The sequence below is a fragment of the Bolinopsis microptera genome, chromosome 3 (assembly GCF_026151205.1).
Source record: "Bolinopsis microptera isolate Bmic1 chromosome 3, MBARI_Bmic_1.0, whole genome shotgun sequence".
NCBI lineage: Eukaryota > Metazoa > Ctenophora > Tentaculata > Lobata > Bolinopsidae > Bolinopsis > Bolinopsis microptera.
In genome coordinates, this window is record NC_087074.1 from 12,739,778 (window position 1) to 12,764,032 (window position 24,255).

General features: G+C 38.2%; 1 protein-coding gene across 3 annotated transcripts in view; it reads right to left on the reverse strand.

Moving 5' to 3' along the window:
- Positions 1–556: 556 nt before the first annotated feature.
- The window catches only part of LOC134812975 (uncharacterized), a 29,997-nt gene continuing 6,298 nt past the window's right edge, over positions 557–24,255 (reverse strand). For all 3 annotated transcript variants that reach the window (XM_063820611.1, XM_063820610.1, XM_063820609.1), the window contains exons 3-8: positions 12,991–13,090; positions 12,547–12,612; positions 4,136–4,195; positions 3,364–3,428; positions 1,637–1,726; positions 557–1,448 (exon numbers count right to left, since the gene is read on the reverse strand). In XM_063820611.1, coding sequence (XP_063676681.1) covers positions 875–1,448; positions 1,637–1,726; positions 3,364–3,428; positions 4,136–4,195; positions 12,547–12,612; positions 12,991–13,090 — 955 coding nt within the window. In that variant the 3' untranslated portion in view covers positions 557–874. The remainder of the gene's footprint in view (positions 1,449–1,636; positions 1,727–3,363; positions 3,429–4,135; positions 4,196–12,546; positions 12,613–12,990; positions 13,091–24,255) is intronic.

Sequence of the window (24,255 nt, forward strand, 5' to 3'; positions counted from 1 at the left end):
TGAACTTTTGAGGGGTCCCGGACCCCAACCGCCAAACGGTGCCCGCGGGGCAGCCACGCCCATATTTGGTCCAAACTAGGCCCAATTTAGCCAAATACCCTCAACATGCCCAAAACCCAGTAGTATAGGCTTACCTTCCATATAAAGTTGGTTTCATTCAAAAATATTGATATTTAACCAATTTATGGGCCAAAATCGACCAAATTTGGTGCGTATGCCCAAATATGGGCATATGGTTTTTGGCTCATAACTCAGTCATTTTTTGTCCAATCTTGATGAAAATTCATATACGAGTTCAAGGGACCAGTAGCTACAAGTAGAGCACCTAAAATCTGGGTTTTGGGCATGTTGAGGGTATTTGGCTAAATTGGGCCTAATTTGGACCAAATATGGGCGTGGCCGCCCCGTAGGCACCGTTTGGCGGTTGGGGTCTGGGACCCCCTCAAAAGTTTGGTCACCGGTCCTAGTTTGTTGGTCAACTGCTATCTCGAAACCAAGTTTCACAAAAAAATCAGGGTGAACCCCCCCCCCCCCCCCCCCCCCCCCCCCCCTTAACTAGGAAAACCTCCATGGTAATATATTCTTTCATAAGACAATCTTTCAAATCATACTACCAGCCAATAGCCATAAATTCTGAAAATAGATTGGTCTAGAAGTAAAAGGACCCGCATGATCTTCGGCTCTGTTGAAATTGTCGTTAAAATGTAGGAATTTTACTCGTTTTTAAAGTTCATAATTGCTATACACAGTGCTAGACGGGATACTGTTTAAAGATAATTTAGGGCTACTAAAAAGTTTACTTTGCACTAGACCTCTGTCAAATAGTAACTCGTTTGGTGAAAACGATGCGATTAAAATATAAAATTCATTTTTATCATGATCTCGCTGCTATAGACATCTTACTGTTCCCACTTTTTCGTTTCTGCTGAAGAATAGTCTCTTTTTCCCGAATAGTCTTACGTTTACTGTCGCTAAGTTTCCCATTAATATTGGTCGGTGTCAAGCTCCTACCATTTTTTCCTCCATTGCTTGTTCCAGTCCCTGAGTTACACTTCCTCTGAGAAACTCTCGATGAAAAAGCAGCCGTGCTGTCCAAATATTTTGGTTGTTTCACCAAAGTTGCGGGAATCCTGGTGGTGACCTCTCGATTCGAGGCTCTCGGTTTACTAGTCCTCTCAATAAGTATAGAATCACGCTCTAACTTCTCCAGTTCCAGGATCCTCCCCTCAAACGGAGACAGGGCCTCCTTACTGTGAAGATATGTGGTGGGATAAGGTAGCGGGTCTGTATAGGAGAAGCTTGTTGGTTTAGGTTTGGTGGGAGGGGTAGGTACCACCAGGGAGGTTGAGGTAGGGACGGGTGGTTTATATCGTGAAGAAGGAGCCGAGTTCAGACTTGTGGTTTGGAGTTTTGAGCAGCAGGAGCTTTGTCCTTGTACTTGTAAACTCCTGAAACCGGACAGTTTTTATTTAATGTCGGGGCGTACTATGGGAAATATGATTCAGTCATTTAATTTTGTCGAATAATAATTTTTGAATACAAACCTAGTGTCAGTATAATTGCTAAATGATTCGGGGAAAAGTAATATTTGGATAGACAATATGAAGCTTGTAAATACAAAATAGTACCACTCTACCTATTAAGATGAGGTGGTTGGAAAGGTGGTTTCGACAACACTGTACTGTTGGTGTTACAGTTAGTGTTACTCAGGGTGCTGTTATGGGTCCTGAAACAGTATTCCGGCTAACTTCTGATACTTTGCATGTCAATAATTTAATGGTAATTGACGTAAATTTGTTTTGACATAATATGTTTATTGTTTACGGTAAAAGAAATTGATTAAACGCGGTGTTACTGCAAGCTGTCATTGTCGTGATGGATTCACGTCGCCGCCAGAGGTTCTGTTAAATCAAATAAGAAAGTAATGTTTTTATTGCATGACAGCAAAGGGCAGCTGCAGCAACCATAAATAACGATTGTTAAACTTTAGGAGTTTCGTTTAAAAGGCAATTTGCATACTATCCTTTGCCTTCCAATTGTTTATTTTATCCTTTGATTACCATGAGCCGATCTAGAAAGCTAGTTTTAAACTAATTGAAATGAAATGAAATGAAATGAGGTATTTATATCCCGCTCATATGATTAACCAACAACACAAGGAAGGTGGTTAACCATGTCAGAGCGGCTGACTGTGAGTGATGTGAGCAAATGTGTAAAAATGAATAAGAATATAACGTAATATTAATATAAGACCAAGACAAAATTAAAACATCTTTTATTTTAAACCACACTAAACTAAAAAGAAGCAGAGACCATACAATACATGTAGGTATAATAAAGGTTAGTACAGTGACAAAGAAAGGTAGAGAACTTAGACATAAAATGGAGTGCGGTAAGAGATAAAAGCCAAGGTGTCTTGCGAAATGAAGACAAATGGAACGAAAAAACATCAAAACTGATTATATAATGGTTCTTTAACATTCGCTTGAAGCAGTTGGTATCAGTAATACATCTCAACATCAGTGGAAGAGAGTTCCATGCAATCGGTGCATGGCTTGAGAAACGTCTGTCATCAACTTTGGACTTTTTATTCTTTGGTACCTTGAGCATGAGATGGTCACCAGGTCTCTTCGACCTGGTCATGGTCATGGTGTTTGAGAGTTCTTTATCCGCTACATCCAAATCCAGTAGTGCTTTGAGGTAATCAGGTGCAGTACCGTGAACTGATTTGTGGGTTAATAGACAAACTTTAAAGAATATTCGTTGGTCTATAGGGAGTATGTGGGCCTTCTTATAGAAGGGAACCAAGTCCGTGGTTCTGTCTTCTATGTTATAGATGAAACGAACTGCCCCATTAAGGGTGGATCTAAGTTTGTTTAGTCTGGTCTTGGGTAGATTCATGTATAGAGAATTACAGTAATCTAACTTAGATATAACCAGTTGTTTCACCAACATCAATTTAATGCCTTCATCCAGGTAACGACCAATAGTTCTTAGGTTCATCATTGTCCAGCTACATTTCCTTTTGACATTATTGATCTGTCTTTCCATATTTAAAGTTTCATCAAATTTGACACCCAGACTCTTCCAGCTGTCTCCACTACAAATCTATTACATTTATTGAGTATTATATATCGCGATGGAAATATTTTAAGCGGGTAATAGCCTGTCCAAACCCAGGCTTCATTAACATAACATGAAGACTTTGTTGTAACTTATATGAAAAGCATTAATTAAATAATATTTATATAGCAAGTAACATTACTTACAAGTAACATTATTGAACTGTGTGGCGGCGAATAAGGAGTGAATCTTTGAAGTTCAAACTATTGAGCACGTTAGATCAATACATAAACAACTTACGAGGTATTTTCCATCTTTTCAAGCTTATTCAACATCTTTTGCTGCCATCTGGAGGTCGTTTGAGGCTGAAAATATGAATTGTAAACACCCAGTATCTACATCTTGATTCATATAATGACTTTAAATAATCATATTTGATACTACTGTTGGAAGTTGAAGTTTGTAAAAGCTCTTTAAAAATTGTTTTATAACATACTTGCGGATAAAAATATCGAGCAAAAATAAAATCAAAGGCTGCTAACAGTAACAAAAGACAAAATGCTCCACCTTGGCACCTAACAGCTGATAGTACATTTCGCGCACAACACTCTACCAAACAATTGGCTGAAACGTTCTAACGAGTATAATGGACCTCAATTGTTAATGAGTATAATGCAAGCTTCTCAGCTTAAGAAATCTTGCATGTGAGAGATAGTACTGTTCTGCCGCTAGTTAAAGTTTATTTAAAATCAGTGAAGTTGTTTGTAAAAGCTGGCCGACAAGGATGGAAGAACGGTAGTTTTGTCAATAGTAAGCTTGATGTTGAGCCTGAGGAGAGCACACAGCTTCGACGTTTTTAAATTATTGCAGCTAAAATGGAATTGCGGTAATTGGGAACTTCGGCAGAATCCAAGAAGCCCGACACAGATCCGTGGAATTCCACCGAAACATACAATATGATGGAAATTCATCGACATATTTTACGAAGCAATTCCATCGCCAGATTGTACGATGGTGGGTAATTATCCAGTTCCAGTGCGAGAATTTCAGTCTCAACAATCAAGTTATTCACCTTTTGTTCCGGAAGCTGTATCTTGTCCGCTGACGTACTGTTCTCATTGTCCTCCAGTGACTGAAAGTTACGATCAGTTAAAACTATTAAAGTAGAATAAATGTACTTTCTCTATTCGTAACTCTTTACTCTATCCATTTCAGAATCAGAAAGATCGAAACATTTGAAATCCAATGAGGTAGATAAGAGTTAGAAAATTTTCGACGAATCACTATTAGATGAAATTGCGCCAAAATTGTACGATCATGCAAAATTCAATTCAGCTTTAACCTTTAGGTAAAAACCTTCCGGATTCTTTGACTGCCGAAATTGTACGAACATTATTTCGGAATGGTGATGTTCATTCACGACCACAGGACTACCTTAATTTACACTGTCAATATTATAATAAGTTAAATGGCAATTATCTATTAGTTGTGACCGCTGCAGTATCTAATTATCATATATTGGTAATAGTAATGCCCAATGTTATTTAATGATATTTATGCTATTTTAAAGTCAAGGACCTGGACACAACGACGAAAATATTTATAAGTAATAACAGAATGAAGTATGTATTATTCAATACAGACTATTTTAGATTTCGTTTGGGTTAAAATCTAGCAGCGTCCAGGGAATATAATTCGATCTTGACTGTGAGTATTAAATTACTGAGTATTACTGTTAGACATGCAGCAGGTTATTGACTTATGAAATCCAAGCGGTCAACAAAATACATAATATTGAGCTCGATCTCAGTTGTAAGTTTATTGACAACTTAATTAACTTAATTAACTTAATTATTGAATTTATCATCTAAATCTGTAAACCTTTCGTTTGTAGTTGTTCGTCCTATGCCGTAAACACTTAATCACACAAAAGATTTGATACATGGTAATTACAGAAGACTGGAAACCAAAGCGGACAATGTAATTGACTGAATAGTGAATAGGATATATTAACTAAAACGACATATGTTTACAAAATAAAGCTGTGCTTGTCGAAGTTCCTGAACTCTAGTTCTACAGAAACTGAACGGATGAGTAGTCACAAGTCTTTAAAAAAGAACAAAACGCCTCATTTGAAATTGTAGAGATCGTAAGATTAACAGTAATGTGTCACGTAAGTAAACAAGCATATGATAACGGATCAGAGCTCCCACCACAGACTCACAGACTCATGTTCAATTGAGGGAAGATTGCCAAGATAAACCGAAATAGCTGAAATCATTGACAAAAATACTCGGTGGTTGCTCATGATTAGTCATGTGCGACCACAGATTCAAATTATTTATCAACATACACTTGATATGGTTATTTCTGATCATTTGTTAGTGGTATTCATTAAATAGAGCCATTAATATCAGTGCAATTTCTTTTTAAAACTGGATGCAAGATGGCTCTAAACCAACAAATTCAGAGAACGCGAGATTATGAACAACCATCGAGTATTATTTTGTGTTTATCAACTGACGCTTGTGGTCTGTTTATTTTGTATCGTCTATCATTTAGGACGTTAAAAGTGGCCGGTGTGATAATATGTGAACGATCTTAAAACTAGGCCTATAAAAAGTATGAAAACTGACCGGATATGCGACTAACTCTCAAATTGTAAATGCTGATAATAACATTTATATACACCTAACCTACACCTGTTATAGTACACACAATAAAACTCAGCTCTATTTCTTATACCTCGTGCTTTACAGAATGATGATTGTTACAAATAGGAGTTCTTGTAACATGAACAGCTTGTGACAAGGACTGGTCGCATTCCTGCTTTTGTCCCAGTCGTGGTGCGGGCTGATCAGGCTTCTGTCCAGGTTTGGGGGTTGCAGAGAAGGTGTTCCACTTGGCTCGAAGGGAACTGATAAACCGGGATGTCGTGTAGTTGTCAAACAGGTAGACTGGAAGGGACTTACAATTATATATTGTGAACAGAATAATTTCAATACTGATTTAAATACAAAACTCGAAACGCCATGATAAAAGTTCAGACTGGATAAAAATGGGAACAGAAAAAGAGCACAACACGGCTAAAGACGTACAAGTCACAAAAGGGTTATTGCTCCCAGAGCTGCAATAAAAGCATCTTTTCTTCACCCCTTTCTTCACCAAACTGGCTGGTTTGTACTCCAACTTGAGGATAGATATTTGTTTAGCAGACTTGGGCCGATACAAGGAGACAGGCCTGACTGGGAGACGGGACACTGCGGAGGATGAGGCGGGTCGCTCGGGGAGAACTGATCGGTGGTTTGGGAACAGGCGATCAGCGTGACTGTGGGCTGTTGCTGGTCGCTGGGTCAGTCCGGTTGCCATGGTGATTTTTACAGGAAGCTAGCGGTAAACAAAAATCGTGAAAGTTGAGGTATAGGTGGCAAATTAGTTGATTGAAAAGTCTTTTTATAGTTATACACCGAATCAGATTCAGTGAAAATTCAAGGGTGAAAGTAAGAATTAGTAAGCGAGGAAAACAATAATGTGAATGATAACATGATCATGACGATCGTGTCACTGCGAGTAAGCTGCGTTAAAACACTCAAAAGTGAGAGTAAGTGTTCAATCTCTCAGCACTCTCAGCAGAACAAATTAATCAAACTCCGCGTCTTAACTGCCTAGTCCAGCTTCAATAACATTAATTAGTTGCAAGCAATTTTTAGAAACAGCTGTTTAAGCACAAGCAACCTTTGGAGTTCTGCCTTTAGTAAATATATCACGGTTTTTGACATACTTTAATGGCCCCTATTCTACCGCACCTAATTGTGCTGGCCCTTGCCCCTTATCATAGACGCAAGTAAATTCGAAAATTTAGAAAACTGTATACATCTTTATGATGTTAATATAGATTTATATTTTACAATTGGAAGTAAATTATACAAATTTTATAATTTTAATGTGGATTTTTCTTGATTTCTATCAAGCAATTGGATAAAAGGTCTTAAACCAAAGTTAACTCAAGAAGTATTAAGAACGATCCACAAATATCCGAAATGATCCTCATGCAATATGCACTTCTGTAATTTTAAGATGCCTGAATAACTTAGATGATAAGCCAATTGATTCTAAAATCATTTTAGCAAGAATTTTACAGCTGAACCTAAAATCCGGTATCTATACTGCCGACCGTACCCTAATGGTTGCCCCCAACTCTAAGCGACCCAGCGACCGTACTGGGTCCTGCAGAATAAGAGCGCACAAGGCAACAATGGTACTCTAATTAATCACATCTCTGTGAATAGCTCCATCACAGGTCTTCAATCACAAGTCATCAAGCATACTACAAATAGTCAACAAATAATACATTGTTCAGAAGATGCGTTTAATACCTACCAAGAGAGACGCTTTAGTACTAATAATCAATAACATATTCGTAATGAACAATAAAAATCATGCTATATTTAAAGAAACAGGCTCTACAGATGGTGGTCGCCAGAATTTCAACAATCGCCTTTGATCGAGCCCACCCAAACAAACCACGAAAAAGTCACAAAACAGAGTTAAACCACGTCGTGGTGTCAAAGAGCGAGATCTGCGGAGACCTGGCCGGAATATTTCGAATCTGGTTGTCCCGGCCCTTGTCAATAGTGATGTAGTTCACCGTGTCTCTGCCAAGCCACAACCGGACAACATCACCGCCACTTCTCACCACAATCTACTCAAAATATTATCAAAATATTATGGGAACCACGGCACAGAGTACCACGACAAACCACGCAATATTAAATATTCACTTAGTTGCAATCGTTTAAACGGAGCCCCCCGATACATGTACTGCAGAGAATAGCAAGTAGCACTTGTCAGTTTTAAAATAGTGGATGTTTCAAAAACAAATATTGCATATTACACCACGGTGCCGGAAAAGGCGTAACTGTCTTTTTTTGCTGAAATCATTGTCAGACGGGTCACGTACAGTCATGTTATATTCTAATAACATAAACCCGCCACGCAAAGGGTTTATATAACAGATCATCCCGCGCTAGCGGGATGATCTGATAAACACATACGAGTGCGCGCAGCGCACGAGTTTTGTGTTAATATGTAATCCCGAAGCGCCAGCTGAGGGATTACATTTATTTAGCCCTGAGCGTGAAGTGTTTATGGATTATAATTATCTCCGGCGATTTCGACAAGGGATTTATACAAGGGATTGACTCTAACTGTACTGTCCGGAACACGATTGGAAAGCAGTTCATCAATCTGAATGTCAAACCGATCTGTCATAGTGGAGCAATAGCTTGAACGTTAGCAGGAACAAGAGCTGGAAGGAGAGCGTTGGAGAAATTCCAAGAATTAGCTGCTTTGGCAACGTTCCCAGGAATTTGCGTGTAAAAGAAGTGGACGGTTACGATGTTTCATATCACGTGGTGCGCTTTCGTGTCACGTGGTATAGACTCGGCGTATGCTATTGGTGGCACGTGGTACGCACGTGACGCGCCCACGTGATCGCGCGTCTAACTGTTCTACTATTATCGAGTTCTAATCAGCAGTATCATTGATTATTGTAAGTCGGAGAATTGCATGATAAACATCAGTTACGACTAAAAAGCGGGCCGGGTTTATACAAATTTCCGGGGCGGGATGATATCACCTTGAGATGTTTATCTAACAGCGGGCCGGGCTGAGTGATCTAAGATGAGAAGTATGTATCATACGTACTTTTCAAAGTATCGCACAAGTACGTACTTTTAAAATACTGCGGAAAAGTACGCAGATACAATAATGTAGTGCACGTGTCAAACTTTCGCGCGGTTTTTAAAATTTCGCGCGATTTCAGAGTCTTATAAGTTGTAGATCATCAAAGAAGAGTTTTAGCGAGAGTTTTACAGCTAGACTGATGAAGTTTGACAGCGGTATCGCCCTGAGAGAACTCGAGCATTACAGGCTAAATATGGACAGCGAGGGGCTCAATTTATACACCGAAGTGGATTCGTTGCAGAATCTACCAAATCCTATGTTGTATTGGAGATACTATAGCCCACAGAGTTATGAGGTTCTCCATTTGATCGCTAGAAAAGTTTTTAGTGTTCTGACTTCTTCCTCAGTCTGTGAACAAAATTTTAGAGACATGGAGTATATCTACTGCAGTAGAAGACTACGCACTAAGCCTGAGAGATTCAACAAATTGATCTACATCTACTCTAATGCAAAACTGAAACGTTAAAGGCAAGACTATTATCGGCTCGAGAATTGAGCATAAATAGTCGACTTCTATCCAGAAATGGGGGTCAAACACTAAATCTTTAGCGCACTCAAACAAATTCTTGTATGCATTACTTTTATTGCTAACAGACTCAGTAAGGGTTGGATCAATATAAGTCTAAATCAAAGTATCCTTGGAACCCTTCAGTCTCTCCAACATAATAAACTGGGTGGCAAACCGAGTTTCCCCTGAAGGCCTGGCAATGGAAACGCTAGTACTTTGCCGGATAATTGGGCTATGTCCGGCATTTTAATTTCATAATAGCAATTAACGTTCATTATGTTCCGAACGTTAAAATCTTTTAGCGAACGCGTTCACAAACTATTTTTAGTGAACGTTCCGTACGCGGTACGTTCACTACAACTAAGGTTAAAGCTGAAAATAAATTTGATCTGTTGAAATGATGATGCTAGAAAGTTCATTGTTTTTTGTTTTGATGAAATGATGAAGCTTATTAAACTTTCTTTGTTATCTGCGATTGAGTGTTTCTATTATCTCCATGAATATGGCTTTCAAAACCATCATGACAATGAAATTTCAATCGTGGAAGTCGGGAGTTTCCAATAAATAAAACGTCGGATCTAAAAAAAGTTACATCGCGCCTGTGAAAATAAGTTTGAAAATTTTTTGAATCGTACACTGAGGTATCATACGTACTTTTCAAAAGAAAGTACAAGTACGTACTTTTCGCCCGGTATCATACATACTTCTCATCTTAGTGAGTGATAATATGATCCCGCGTCGAAATCCCGGAGATATTTATAATCATAGAAAACTTGTCAGTTTGTACATCTTTAAAAAAAGTTTCGATATCAAAAGTTGGAAATGCGGTAAATGTTCAAATCTTAAACGATATATGAATAAAATTTTCAAATGTGATGGACATTGCACGGTAGCCCGCTTAGGCAAACTATAAAACTAACAAAATTAAGTAGGATAGCAAGTAGCCTGTACATTTTAACAACCTGAATTTTGACGCGCAAATGATATAACAGTTTGAATTTGGATAAAGCATGCTAAGTGTATCATGACGATCTAAAACATCACCACATTTACAGAACTTACCCGGGCGTAGAGCCTAGTCCCACAAATCTTGCACTTCCACAGCAGCACACCCCGGACAACTCCCAGGTGGACAAACTTGACGACGGAGAAGCCGCAGAGACAAGATGCGAAACATTCCGTCATCATCGTTGGACAAGAACATCAGAGTTTGAGTTAGAGCGAATGAAGCGAGCAGGAATCATTTAACATTTGCAATCTTAATGCACATCATAATTAGATTATTGAAGCTAAGTATTTGTGGCTCTTTGATGGCGGTTGGTTTGAAGCATTAAATGTAATGCAGCATGGAAAGTTAATTTTCATGCGGTGTAAATTTGTTAATGTTTGATCGAAGATTTAAGTGAGGAATGCCAAAATATCGCTGGTGGTTTTAATTAAAGAATTATACTATAACTGATTCACGATCAAACAATCATTGCTCAAGTTTAATGGCAAATCAAAGTTAGAGTGGTAAGCAAACTTAGCAGATTGTAAGCTACAACAAGTTTAGTGGTGTTACGGAAGTTAAGAAGTTAAGTCAAATTTATACGTAAATTTCCAGAACGATAACCTGTGACCCTCCCTAACTTTCCAGGACGATAACTTGTGACCCTCCCTAAATTTCCAGGATGATAACCTGCGACCCTCCCTAAATTTCCAGGACGATAACTTGTGACCCTCCCTAAATTTCCAGGACGATAACTTGTGACCGACCCTCCCTAAATTTCCAGGACGATCTTCAAAAATATGGTTTGTAGCGATATCTGGTATAAACGTATTACAGTACGTACTCGATAATCGATATGGGTCCTTTAGTCAGGGTCCTGGTAGCTGTAGCTGTAGCTGTAGCTGTAGCTGTAGCTGTAGCACAACAACAACACAATACCTCAGTAGGCTACAGTGCAGACACGACACTGCTCAAGTTTGAGTTTCAAGCTGCGTGAATAGCCATTAATTTACAGGCAGAGTCTGGGGATCTTCAGGGTCGGGACGTTACCTCCCTCGAGATAGGCTGAATCTTATCTCCCCAATAAAAAACACTGAAAAACATTAACGTAGTGGCTGTGACCTCGCTCACTTCTTACGTTTAAGTGCTGTGAAAGGGGGAGGATTGTAACTTTACCTTGGTTGATAAGAAACCAAAGTTAAGCAGGAAGCCACACTTCAGAAACTGTACATCAGAATATGTGACTCTAGAAACGAGTGTCATAACTGCAAGAGTGGCGTTTAAAAAAATTAGAAATGTAGCTTTTTGTAGAGGATTACAAACTTAGCTTTCGCAGGAAAAGGATAGAAATCTATGTTATCAGGCCGACAAGACATTTTCTCAACAACTTGATATTTTGGTGATGATCATTAGACCTCGGTATTCCAGAGTCTAAGGAAAGGGGACGTTTCTACCCTCGCTAACACGAACGAACCATATCAACGGAAAAACGGATATCAAATACCATATTGGGAAATTTCAGATAAGCTCTCTAATAATGCAAAGGGTAGATTATACTAAATACATTCGTCACCGATATAGGGTCATTGTAAATTGTAATAAATACCCAAACGAGGATGTTGCCATGACAACCAAATATATCATCCATTATCGCTAATATATATTGATTTTGTTCTCCCTACCCTCTATCTCTCTCTCCCTCTCTCTACTAGACAAATAAAAAAGTGCAATAAGGACAACAACATAACACCTTTAAAACGCAGCTTATAAACTTCACGAGGCACCCATAAGCTGTAATTTTGAAAACACATCATCTGTATGCATTCATAATAGGATTGCAGCTGTGCTACTATAACGTTATATATAATAACGGTCGTTGTGTTCGACAGATTTCGTGTCAATTTAAGTAAAGTATGTATGTTAAGTCTTTGAATGACAATAAATTACTCATATTTTAACCTTAGACCATCTGGGAAGAGCTTAAGTTAAGGCATAATATTTTGATGGCAGAATTTTCATACCAAATTATGGTGCTATTTATAAAGTTTTAGAAACTTGTGGTATATGCCATATGAGAGGCGACACCGAATTTATTTAAAGGACCATTTCTAATTACTGTCCATATTTTTGGAACAAAATCTGTGTTTCCGGTCGCGGTGGACAAATTTGTTATTTTGACGCAATGTGGTTTTCTTTAATCTTTTAAACATTGGAAATTTTAAAAAATAGAACACTATCTTACGTGATTCTCGAAGAGCTCCTCAAAGAGTATAGCACTTCGTGACATTTGCCGCTCCTCGTGCTGCTTCTGAGACATTATGTCATGGTTGAGAAAGTTAGCTTTCTTCAATACACGTTTGTGCGTCAGTAAATAAACAATCGTGTTTTTCAATATATCAGCGGTAACGATTGCGGCCGTTTATTGAGCTTGATACAATGGTCAGCAGTTTCCAATTTTAATATATAATAACTATTATGTCATAACTGTTATGTCATAGCGAAGAAGTATATTCGTTTCTAAATTTGATGAAATGGCATAACAATCTTAGCGATTACAATCTTACAATGTCAAATAAGAATTTGAAAAATAAATAATTAATAGAATAATTAGGCCTAATAGCGGCTTGTTTTAGAGCAGCTAACTTAGTCCAGTTAAAGACTAAAGTAGCTACTCTCATCAACTAACCAGTTTATCCTGTATGTATTCCGGGAGTGGCTTTATGTACAGATCTGTTAGCTCCTCTCTGATCCCTGCTGGTGTTTTCCTTCTCTGTACTTTCTCTAAACTGAGGGAGGGAGGGAGGTTACTTTCTCTAAACTGAGGGAGGGAGGGAGGTCAACTTCTCTAAACTGAGGGAGGGAGGGAGGTTACTTTATCTAAACTGAGGGAGGGAGGGAGGTTACTTTATCTAAACTGAGGGAGGGAGGGAGGTTACTTTCTCTAAACTGAGGGAGGGAGGGAGGTTACTTTCTCTAAACTGAGGGAGGGAGGGAGGTCAACTTCTCTAAACTGAGGGAGGGAGGGAGGTTACTTTATCTAAACTGAGGGAGGGAGGGAGGTCAACTTCTCTAAACTGAGGGAGGGAGGGAGGTTACTTTCTCTAACCTGAGTGAGGGAGGGAGGGAGGTTACTTACTCGATCTTCTCTAGCAACTCTATCTACTGGTTAAGTTTGAGCTGTATGTTCAAAATGGAGGTATCCGACCCTCAAATGACTCTGTGGATACATATTGATTCTGTAGATTTCTTACACTCTTATATGGAGTTATGTAACATGTAATTAATGTAACATGTATTCTATCTAAGTAAACTATAGGTACAAATATAATATTAATCATAAGCTAAAATGTACTAATCTTTGTATTCTAAATGGGGAAAAAGAAGAAACATTGTCAGTCAGTCGAGAAAATTGTCAGTCAGGCTATATGGCAGCTTTGTAGATGTTGTGACTATGCTAGTAGTGGTCCCAGGCTTGCGACTGGAATTGCGGTGTTAAATCGATTTAATGGTACCAACGATCCACCTCCCACTTGTTGTTTGGTACTTAGCATTAATAGTGTTAGCTGTAGCCATTTATAGCAAGAATCTTAAAACTAAAGGGGATGACAAGGAAAAGAGGAAGGAAAAAGAATAACGGGACAAACAATTAATTAAAGTATTTATAGGAGCATTAGATATTGTAATTACAAGCTTCAATAATAAATCACTGACTAAAACTTCTAATTAAAATGACACTTGGTACGCTCGCCCATTTTCACTGGTCAGTCTGAACTTCGGTTTAGCACGTTGTACACTTATTCACCTAAGTTTCAGAATTTGTTCAGTTTAGCAGAGTTAGTACCCGTGTTTCAATAAATCAAAAGATATCAGGGGAGTTCTTTAATAATGTTACGGTCATCTAGAATACCGAACTTCCTGAAAACGTTATCATATTTCCTCAGACAACGTTTAATGCCTTTAATCAGTCTATCACGGCTATATCCTCTATCAATTAGAATTTTGAATATTTTGTGAAGATGGGAGGTAAAGATATCCAATCTAGTGCAAACATTACCATATCTAAGAACTTGACTTGAAAAAACGTTGTAGCCAACCTCGGTTGGGATGTTACTGTGAGGAAATGTAAGGGATACAACATGAAAATTAAAATCATCAGTTTTGTTATACACTGATATTTCTAGTCCTTCTGTGGAAATATTAATATTTAAATCAAGGTAGTTAATGATTTTATTATTGGAACCAGCTCGCTCCATCTCCAATGAATTAGGATAAATATCTTTAATCAATTGATGAAAGTAAAGGTAGTTAATAATAGATAAATCGTCAACATATCGTTTATTATTGGATAATATCTTTGCTAATCCCATTTTCTTTTCCTGAAGTAAACGTTTCATATAATTAAATTCCTTTTTGCCAACAGTGAGATCAGCTATAGGGGAACTTGAATTTCCACCCATAGGAATACCCTTGGTTTGTATGAATACAATCCCACCGAAGACGACATAAGTGTTATAAATAATAAATTTAACAGCCTCTTTTAGGTCATCTTGACTAAAGCAGGCATGACAATCATAGGTTTTATTGGAAAAGAAACATGTATTACTGTCTCTTTTAGAAATACAAATATATCTATTACGGTCTGAAAATATTAAATCAACAACTTCATTAATCATATTCTCTACTTCAATCAAGTCTAATCTGGTATAAAGAGTAGTAAAATCATATACTTGTATATTATAAACATCGCTATTTTTGATAGCTTCAAGGAATTCACTTGAGGAATCTATGCTCCAAAACATGTTTATACCGCTGTTGTTGTAGATTGCCTCGCAGTATTTCTTGAAGTATTTCCTCAAAAGTTTCAGACAACAGTTAACTTGGACGTTAAGTTGTTTCGTAACGCAAAAACGGGCACCTGCAATGAACCTCGCCTTGTAAGGGTTCTTATGAAGCTTAGGGTTCCAGAAGATGCGTGCTAGTCGCAAGTTTTTATCTTCAACTTGTACATTAAATCTCTCCTTTAGACTCTCAGATATTTTATTGACATAATGAGTCTCGTCTTCGCTACAGGGTTTATATGTATCATTACCTATACATTCTAGAGTATTAGGATCAAAACCCATTTCATTGACAAGAGTTTTTACATAAAACTTTTTACAAATAAATGAAAAATTACCAGAAGCTTTGTCGATACTACAAATAATGTATTTACTTTTCAGCAATTTAAGACTTCTTTTAACATCATCTTTTTCCAGTGTGTTTTCTTTTATTTCAAATGTTTCAGGAAAGTTTTTCTTGTAATATTCAATACGATTGGAAACTATTGATAACACTTTTTCCTTCCAATCGCTGAACTTTACTTCTTTTTGACAGTACTTTCTACTTTTTGATTTTATAAATTTATCGACAGCTTCGGTAACTGACATATATATCTCATCTGGAGATTTAAATGTGGGAATTCTGTATTTACAACCGTAGGAAAGTACTTCCCTAAGTTCAACATTATCAACAATATCTAAATTACCAGTAACTACATGTCCATGAGGAGGATAATTGAAAGGGGAGGAGTGACAATCGCATGGACTACCTAAAATAGATTTAATGTCAGAAATAGAAAGTTTCTTTAAGAATGAAGCATAGTTACAAATAGAAAGACTTATAGGATCATTATACTCATAATAAATCTGTAATGGTGTAAAAGACTGAATCAAAATGGGAAGCAAATCAATGACTGAAGTGTCAGAGAAAATAGATTTTAGGTTAAGATTATCAATGAATTTGCAATTAAATGGAACAATTATAAATTCTCTATTACTGGATTCAGATTTGTTCTGATGGTATTTGGGGGAAAATGTTGAACAGAAAGAGGAACATACGTTGTAAATCAATCCTGAATTATTTTGACTCAGAGAGTAGAGAGTGTCTAAATCTGATAAGCTATAACATTTTAATGTTTTGTATATGGAATGTTCTGAAGAGATGTTATCTTTCAGCCTGTTAATATCAGACTCTATGGTATCCAGAGACTTCTTAGGCTGAACTTTCTTCTTTCCATTTCCTCTGCCACGTTTGTATCGAGCAATCTGTCCACTAAAATAATTCATAACCCGATCTTGGGAGATGTTGCCCGTTCCTTTCTTCTTGTCATTAAGACCAAGAGGGAATGCTGTCCCAAGCTTCTCTATCCAGTAATCCTCCAGGAGAAGTAAATCATTTTTGACATCGGTGGACATGTCAGAATCAACATAATCTACAATCTGTATGGAAGCATCTGAGAAGACGTGACCAGGAATATTAAAATGTTCATATAAAAATGTGGATGATTTGGCTTTGACACAATTTCTGTGGCCATTGACTCTTTTATGAAGTGGTTGAGTTGTTTCTCCAACATATTGTTTTTTACAGGTAGAACAGGTAATAACATAAATAACATTATTAGTTTTACAATTAAATATAAAATTTGTATGTCCAAAGATAAAATCATTATTAAAAGTACTGCTCCTAAATGTATTAACAGGATTAAAACTGTTGCAAGTGAGACAACCTCTACCATTGCAACATCTAAAAGTGCTAGAAAAGACATTACTAGGGGTTACCCATTTATTCAAGGATTTTGAGAAAAATTTACCATTACGTTTAAGTCAAGAAGGTAACATCATCCCTTTCGGCGTTTCCGCCTAGACCCAACGACTCGAGATCATAGGCACATATTAGGTGCGATGGGTGCGGGATCGCACAATTTAGCGTTTTCCGCACATTTCCGCATAATTTATTGTTTTCCGCACATTTTGTAATTTTCTGCATATTTCCGCATAATCTAGCATTTTCCGCGTAATTTCGCATAATTTTGAAATTTTCGCGTTAAGATTTTCGAGTGTAAAAACCAAAATATGTTAAAAATCGGGACCTTTTAGGACCGTGACTCAGGCCCTTTCGGGACCCTGACCGAGGCCCTTTCGGGACCGTGACCCAGGCCCTTTTGGAACTCATACCTAGGCCACGTGACCCAGTTACCACGTGACCCAGGCCCTTTCGGGACCCTGACCCAGGCCCTTTCGGGACCGTGACCCAAGCCCTTTCGGGACCGTTACCCAGGCCCTTTCGGGACCGTGACCCAGGCCCTTTTGGAACTCATACCTAGGCCACGTGACCCAGTTACCACGTGACCCAGGCCCTTTCGGGACCCTGACCCAGGCCCTTTCGGGACCGTGACCCAGGCCCTTTCGGGACCGTTACCCAGGCCCTTTCGGAACCGTGACCCAGGCCTTTTCGGGACCGTGACCCAGGCCGTTATGGAACCCTCGTCGTTACCGTACTTCGATTATAGTGTATCAGTTATCATTCGTAACTTCACCACATCATCTGATTACTCTATATCACATCACAACGTCATGGACCGTTTCCTAAAGAAATGACCCATCATCAAGCTCACCACACAAGAAACATATTTGCGATCACGCATGGGATCTGATCGACTCTATCAAGAGGCGTCTTCAAATAACTGTCTCCTGATCTCTACCAGATCAAGTCACTGTTCTCAGATAACTGAATCTCAATATAGGTTCAATCATGGTCTTAGTAAAGAACTACACCCTCAGTAACACATAAACAGACCTATTTTTGATAAGAGCGGCGGTTATACGTTTAGAATTTCCAAAGTCCTTGAGAAAATGCAAAAGAAAACCGCACAATTCCCGCACAAATTTCGAAAAAATCGCCGCACATTTGGCGCATAATCGGTAAAAATTTACCGCACCTTACCGCACATTTTACCTTTATAGTCGGGTGCGGTACCGCATAATTTCGATTTTTTTACCGCACCTAATATGTGCCTCTGCTCGAGATAGGCCAAGGACAACGGGTCGGACATCAACCTATTGTCATGGGGCTGCCATGATTGGGCGGGCGTTAGATGTCATGAACCTAAATAGTTCTCCCACCGACGCAGTGTAGCCTGGCGAGATTCTTCGCGACCATAAAAATCTCTTAGAACCGGATCTTGCACTGCCGCTGTTTCTCGTACCGTAGCATGGCGGACAGCTCACGCCAGAAAATGAAATAAACAGGTAAATACAGGATAAATCAGGAGATGTATGTACAACAACAAGACTTCAAGGAGGGCGCCCAAGAAAACAAAGATCAACCAAATCTCGGAACCAATGGCCGGGAGAGATATAAGTGACGTATGTATTAAAACCAAAAATGCAAGTTATACGAGAAACCTTTTAATAACAACTGTAACTTTAACGTTAGGAGGTCTAAGTTTAAACTTCAGGTAACAACACATGAACTAAATACTAAAGAGCGCGTGAAGGAGGTAGATTAAAAGTTCACACTTAATCTTGATCTTAGTTCCGTGATCTCAAATTGCAATTTTCACTTACGTCAGAGACTAACAAACATCGTGCAAAAATAATTTTGTTGTATCTTATCAGTTATCTATACTTAGAAACGTACCGATACGGAGGTTTCTTGTTGACAGGGGAACGGGGCCTAACCCGGACCAACTTCCGTGTCTTCCGGGGCCTACGTCGCATTGTAAAACTGATAAACTTAAAATCGAACGTAGAAAGAAAACGATGACTGGATTTTGTAAATGAGTTGTAAAGTAACATGCTCATCAGCATACGAACTTCTTTCCATAGAGCATGAAAAATCTTTTATACTGATGGAAAGAATGGAATTAAAACTATAGAATTGAAAAAAAGAAAGCAGAGTACTCACGCTAATACTAGTTCACAAAACATTGTCTTAAAGTATAGTCTCTACTGTTCTAAAGTATGAGTATCTTTTCGAAATTTAAAAAAACCTAAGAGACGCAGGAGATCCGAAAAGTAAGAAGGAATTCTTATGAAATTACAACTCTATCGGGGTAATTGTCATTACATTCGAAAGGGACATATTACGACCTGATTTTATAGTCTAAACGAAATAATCATGATTTTACAAGTCTTTTCAGTCCTTAACATGGGGGAGAATTCCCAAAATGAGACATGCTACTACTGAGTGGTGTCACGGAGTGCTGAGTAGTGTCACTCAAGTACGGGTCAGACTCCGAGTCTTCAATATGCGTCCTACAAGGAGAACAAGTGAATATCATCACATACATCTCCCTGTATTTAACCCTGAGTTGAGGCTTCCTGAAGATGACGATAACTGAGAAAACAGAAGAGTAGACCAAGGGGATAATGAACAGTCCTACTCCGAGAGTCACTCCATCAGTTAAGATACCGTGATTGCAGTTATAGAGCACGGGTAAAACACTGCTACACACGAAGAATAGTGTCGAAGTGAGGAAGACAGTGACGGAGACATGTCTCCAGTTGCACCGAGAGCCAGGTAATAGAGACACGGTCTCTAGCCGGGTCAGCCACCGTCTCAGATACACTATATCAACTATCATGGCTATGAAAACTACCAGGGTGGGTACCAGGATGTAGATGGCAGCTATCTGGCATAAAATCTTAGAATGGTCAGTTATCAAGTCAGGACCCACCAGATTGGGAGCTGTCATGGTATCAGTTAACAGCAGGGCTATCGTTGTAGATATGAGGCCGGGTACCACACAAAACGCCACCAGGTTCGAATGGAGGATGTTCATCATATGCTCCGACTCTGTCTTCCAGAGGAAACTCCACACTACGGCCATAACAGTGTCTAACACGTGGAGACACGTAATTAGACAACATAATGCTCCAGTGCCCTTTTTCAGCAAACCTTCATCAAAGCTCCAGTAGGGACGGACCAGCTTAACGGTCACGTAAATGATCTGGACCAAGTTCATCAGGTTTGAGCAGTTGTACCCAGGCAGCGCTGTGATCATGTAGTAAAACACGCTCCTGTACAGGACCACCCTGTTCACCCCACCAGAGTAGACTAGGATGCTGATGAAAGAGAGGATGAGTTGTCCCTGAGCTTGGAGGATGTCTCCAGCTGCTATTCCCATAAACATGGCGGGGATAAACCTGGACCTGCCTTTGTAGTACTGCTGGACAATGAAACTGTTCTGGATAAGGATTATGAGGGAGAGAGGGATGGTTACGGGGCTGGAGATGTAGAACAGTCCTTTGTAGAAATTGTAGAGTTTAGTGTCCGTGAAGTGTTGGAGAGAGGAGTTCATATCTTTGGTAAACCTTGTAGTGATCAGTTTATTAGTGTTGTTGAACGTTTACAAAGTCTTAATTAGAACATTTGATAAGAACATTTTATTCATAAAACTATGGTATGAAAGGTTCGAGGGTAAATAACTTTGAAACTATCAGTAGATCTTATTGACTTTGAGTAAATTACCTGTAACTGACGCCATATTTCTTTGATTTACCTTATCTTATAGTTTTACGTACAAGAAATTTACATTGAGTATCTCCCGGTATTTGGTGATGCAACTTATTTTAAAGTGAATTACTACTTGTTATAACATACATCAGTACATCTACAGGGTTTTCAAAAGTCTGGTTAGGAGGATGTAATCTATTTGTAGATTAACGTAATTCTGTAAAAATTAATTGGTAATTTTTTTCACCGCAAGCCTGGGACCACTACTAGCATTGTCACAACATCTACAAAGCTGCCATATAGCCTGACTGACAATTTTCTCGACTGACTGACAATGTTTCTTCTTTTCTCCATTTAGAATACAAAGATTAGTTCATTTTAGCTTATGATTAATATTATATTTTTACCTATAGTTTACCTAGATTGTAGTTATTAGTTCGAGACATTCTGAAACTAGAAATAGAACTACAAATACAAAAATAAACGATAAGCCTCCAATTTCTCAAACATTTTCCGAGAATTCCGTCTATCATATTGGTTGTCAGAGGGTGTTTTTTTCTCGCCGTAAGCAAAATTATCGCTTTATTGAGATCGTCGGGAAAAAATACAATCTGATTGGACCGACTGAGTTGACGGGATGAGGTGCACACTTAACTGGGAGCATGCTTACTAAGTGGTACTGGGCTATAGAAAGTAGTGCTATATTGGGAACGGTAGAACAATGGCTCCTAACCCTAAGTAAGTTAAAGTGGATGGTAATAGCACGTGATAAAGGAACCGGTAAGTGCCCAATGGCAATTCCAGGAAAATCTATTCTGCGGTGCTCGAGATGTTTTTATTTTTAAGTATTATAAATCTGACTGTTTCGATTAAATCGCGATTATTACAGAGATTATTGCAGAGTACCTCCGGCAGAGGGGGGGGGGGGGGGGGGAGAGACTTTGTATGGCTATAAGTTTGGTGAATTTGCGCCAAGGGTTGAATTTGACGACATACCCAATTGTTTAACCTTCCAGAACAAACTTTTGAAGCTAGTGTAGACTGTCCCTCATCACATGGAGACCAATGGAATGGATATAATTAGTTGGTGCACAATAGTGGTGGTATGTCAACAAACTCCACCCTAGCAACCCTTTAACAGTACTTACTGGTATTGGTCATGATGCGACCAGGGCTAGTCTCGACTGACTCCGAAACACAGAGACGTGAAACTTATACTATAAAGTTATATTAAAATTAAACTTTTAATTAAATAATTACCGGTACAAAACCAGTACAAAACGAACACGATTAAACATTGAAGGAGAGCTGTAAAGTTTGAGATAGAATATGAAACAATTGAACTGCCACACGTGCAATATTTATCTGTTGAGGGCTGTTGTAAACTGACCACAGCTATACTTAATAAACCATATAATTTACAATTTAGTACTAAACTTATTATATTATATTTTCACGTTTTGAGTACACCTTGAGAGTTAATTTAGTAAGTTTTCGTTGTAATCCTATTGTAAACTGGTGATGGGTTCCAGAAGATGCCGTTGTAAGAGTATGGGACATGGGTTGCTGTACCGACGAATCTTTCAAAGCAGAGACAAAATTTAAGTCTGAGATTGGTCAACGGGTGGTAGGTTAAATACTGGATCGTAAGATTGATTAGAAGCCCTATTATAATAATTAAAACTAAAAAGTGGCTTTGCAATGACAGAGACAACTATAGGTAACTTAAACTAAATATTGTGTAAATATTTGATATTACAAATCTAACCGGTAAACATGACAACTGCAAACTTAAAAGTAATAACTCAGCTAACTACTTTATATCCAGATTCCAGAAGTCGAAATACTGAAAAGTGAAATATCGTTGACTATCCGAATTCCGAAACAGGTCACTTATTCAGTTTCTCATTCCGAAAATTGGTATCGATTATATATCAGGTATTTTGGAAATTTTATTACAATTCAAGTAAAATAGAAAAAAGGCGGTGTCTAGTGTCTATACATATGGAATTTTTGTCTCGATTACTGACTCTATATTATGGTTTATAGAGAAAATTGAATATTGAGTACGCTAGGAGTATTGTGATATAAAATCAGGTAAGTGGTTCGAATAGTTTGTAGTATTCTGTAATCTGTAGCTGCACGAAGCAGCAGGACGCAGGTAGCTGCACTATCCCACTTTTGTTTACTTCTAAAACTTGGTGGAAAAGTTTGCAAGCTATGATGTCCAGACTCTTTCTTTCATACAATTTTCCTAGCCTACTTTCCGAAACCTTGTGCTATAAGATTAGATGAATCAGAGTTGTTGTGTAGCTGTTGGACGGATGCCAGACTAATGCTCCCTGTCTGACATTAAGCTAATAAAACTTGTGTCATTCACTTGCTCATGTTTGAAACTAGGGGTTCCTCCTCTTTATAGATTTCCAGGATTTAATGTCCAGCTGGTAGCAATGGCGAAGTGTCTGCAACAGTTTATTTGTAATCAGATAACTTAATCATTCCGAACAGCACAAGGAGAAATGACCTATTTAGTATTTAGGACCAGTTATGACCAAACTTGATGACAGTAGTCCAATTTTAACTTTAGCATTAGATTTGGTCTGTGTATGGTTGGAAATAAACAAAAATACTTAATTACCTAATTACCTAATTAAAATTCGTAATAAATTATAGATTACTAATTAAGTAAGTAATAAATTATGCTTAATCTTTCTGAAATCATAGCTAAGCATATGTCATTGGTTGATCAACATTGACTGCTTACTGCTGTGATTGCACTTATTATGTTTGCATGATTAGATACAATTACATAAGCTATTTAAACAGTAACTCTTTTATTAGCTGGGTAGTGGACAACATACGTACATTCTGCCCCCTTTAATCCATGAGCAGTTCGTGTCAGCAGTCAGCGGACTGACAATAGACTCAAGACCATGACCACAAACACTAGGCTGCCAAGTGTAGCATGCTACAGTTCAGTCACTTTAGTTCCAATTGTAGCGTTTCTGCTCGGACAATGTTTAGGCAATGTTCACCGAACAATGCCTAAACAGTGTTTGGGCACGAACAGCTATATAATGTAAAATATCTCTTTTTCATCAATAAAACTTAATTTTTAACTCGGTAAAATGGTCGTTCTTGGCTCTATCCGTCGAAAGGGGTACGTCATAAGTGTGACCCCGGGCACCACATTGTTCTCCAGCATAACTACACGTAATAGATACTTATAATGCTGAACGAAAGATATAATTAGCTTTAATAAGTAATTATCACCACAATGTCAACCTACTGATGAAAGCATAGCCCAGCTTGTGCTGAATGGAACTTGGGAGCATTCCTCATAGCATTGGTCTGCCTCGGGATGGTCAAATTATCTTTCTTTGCCACAGTTTAATTATACAGGGATATATTTATCAAGACGTTGAGATGAATTATTGAACGTCAGAGTTCCAGTTGCTAATTTGCATCACAATATACGCCTTCCGGAGGTTTAGACAGATAATTTATGAAATCTTTCACTTCTCCACAATTACAGTATATTCGAATATGATTTCCTTAAAGATAATATACAGATCTAATTAAGATGGCACGCTCAAATGATCAACTGTGCGAGTAATTATAGGATTAGAAGGGCCCCGTTCTTGATGGTTATAATTTTGATATATTTCAGTTTTAG